General features: G+C 78.5%; 1 protein-coding gene across 1 annotated transcript in view; it reads right to left on the bottom strand.

Moving 5' to 3' along the window:
- The window catches only part of FBXO27 (F-box protein 27), a 5,634-nt gene extending 5,411 nt beyond the window's left edge, over positions 1 to 223 (bottom strand). Inside the window, 1 exon segment of the mRNA XM_077773882.1 lies at positions 2 to 223. Coding sequence (XP_077630008.1) covers positions 2 to 188 — 187 coding nt within the window. The 5' untranslated portion in view covers positions 189 to 223.
- Positions 224 to 275: the final 52 nt, after the last annotated feature.

Below are 275 nucleotides of genomic sequence, written 5' to 3'. Positions count from 1 at the left end.
CCGTCCCCCAGCGCGCGCCAGCCCCGGCACACGCGGCGGCAGCACCCCAGCAGCGTGCGTGGCGGCACGTGGCTCAGCACCACCAGCAGCAGCTCCGGCGGCAGTTGGCTCAGGTCCAGCGCCTCCTCGGGTTCGGGCTCCGGCGCGGGGACCCGGGCGGGCCGGCCCCTGGAGGTCGAGGCGCCCATGTTCCCCGCCCCGCGCCAGGCCCGGAGGTGACTGCGGGAGGGTTAAGGTCAAGGAGGCAGGGGCCCGCAGCCTCCGCGGCGGCCGCG

Source organism: Crocuta crocuta, unplaced genomic scaffold (genome assembly GCF_008692635.1).
Source record: "Crocuta crocuta isolate KB4526 unplaced genomic scaffold, BGI_CrCroc_1.0 scaffold267, whole genome shotgun sequence".
Classification (NCBI taxonomy): domain Eukaryota; kingdom Metazoa; phylum Chordata; class Mammalia; order Carnivora; family Hyaenidae; genus Crocuta; species Crocuta crocuta.
Note: the sequence above shows the minus strand (reverse complement) of the source record. Positions and strands in the feature narration are given on the sequence as shown.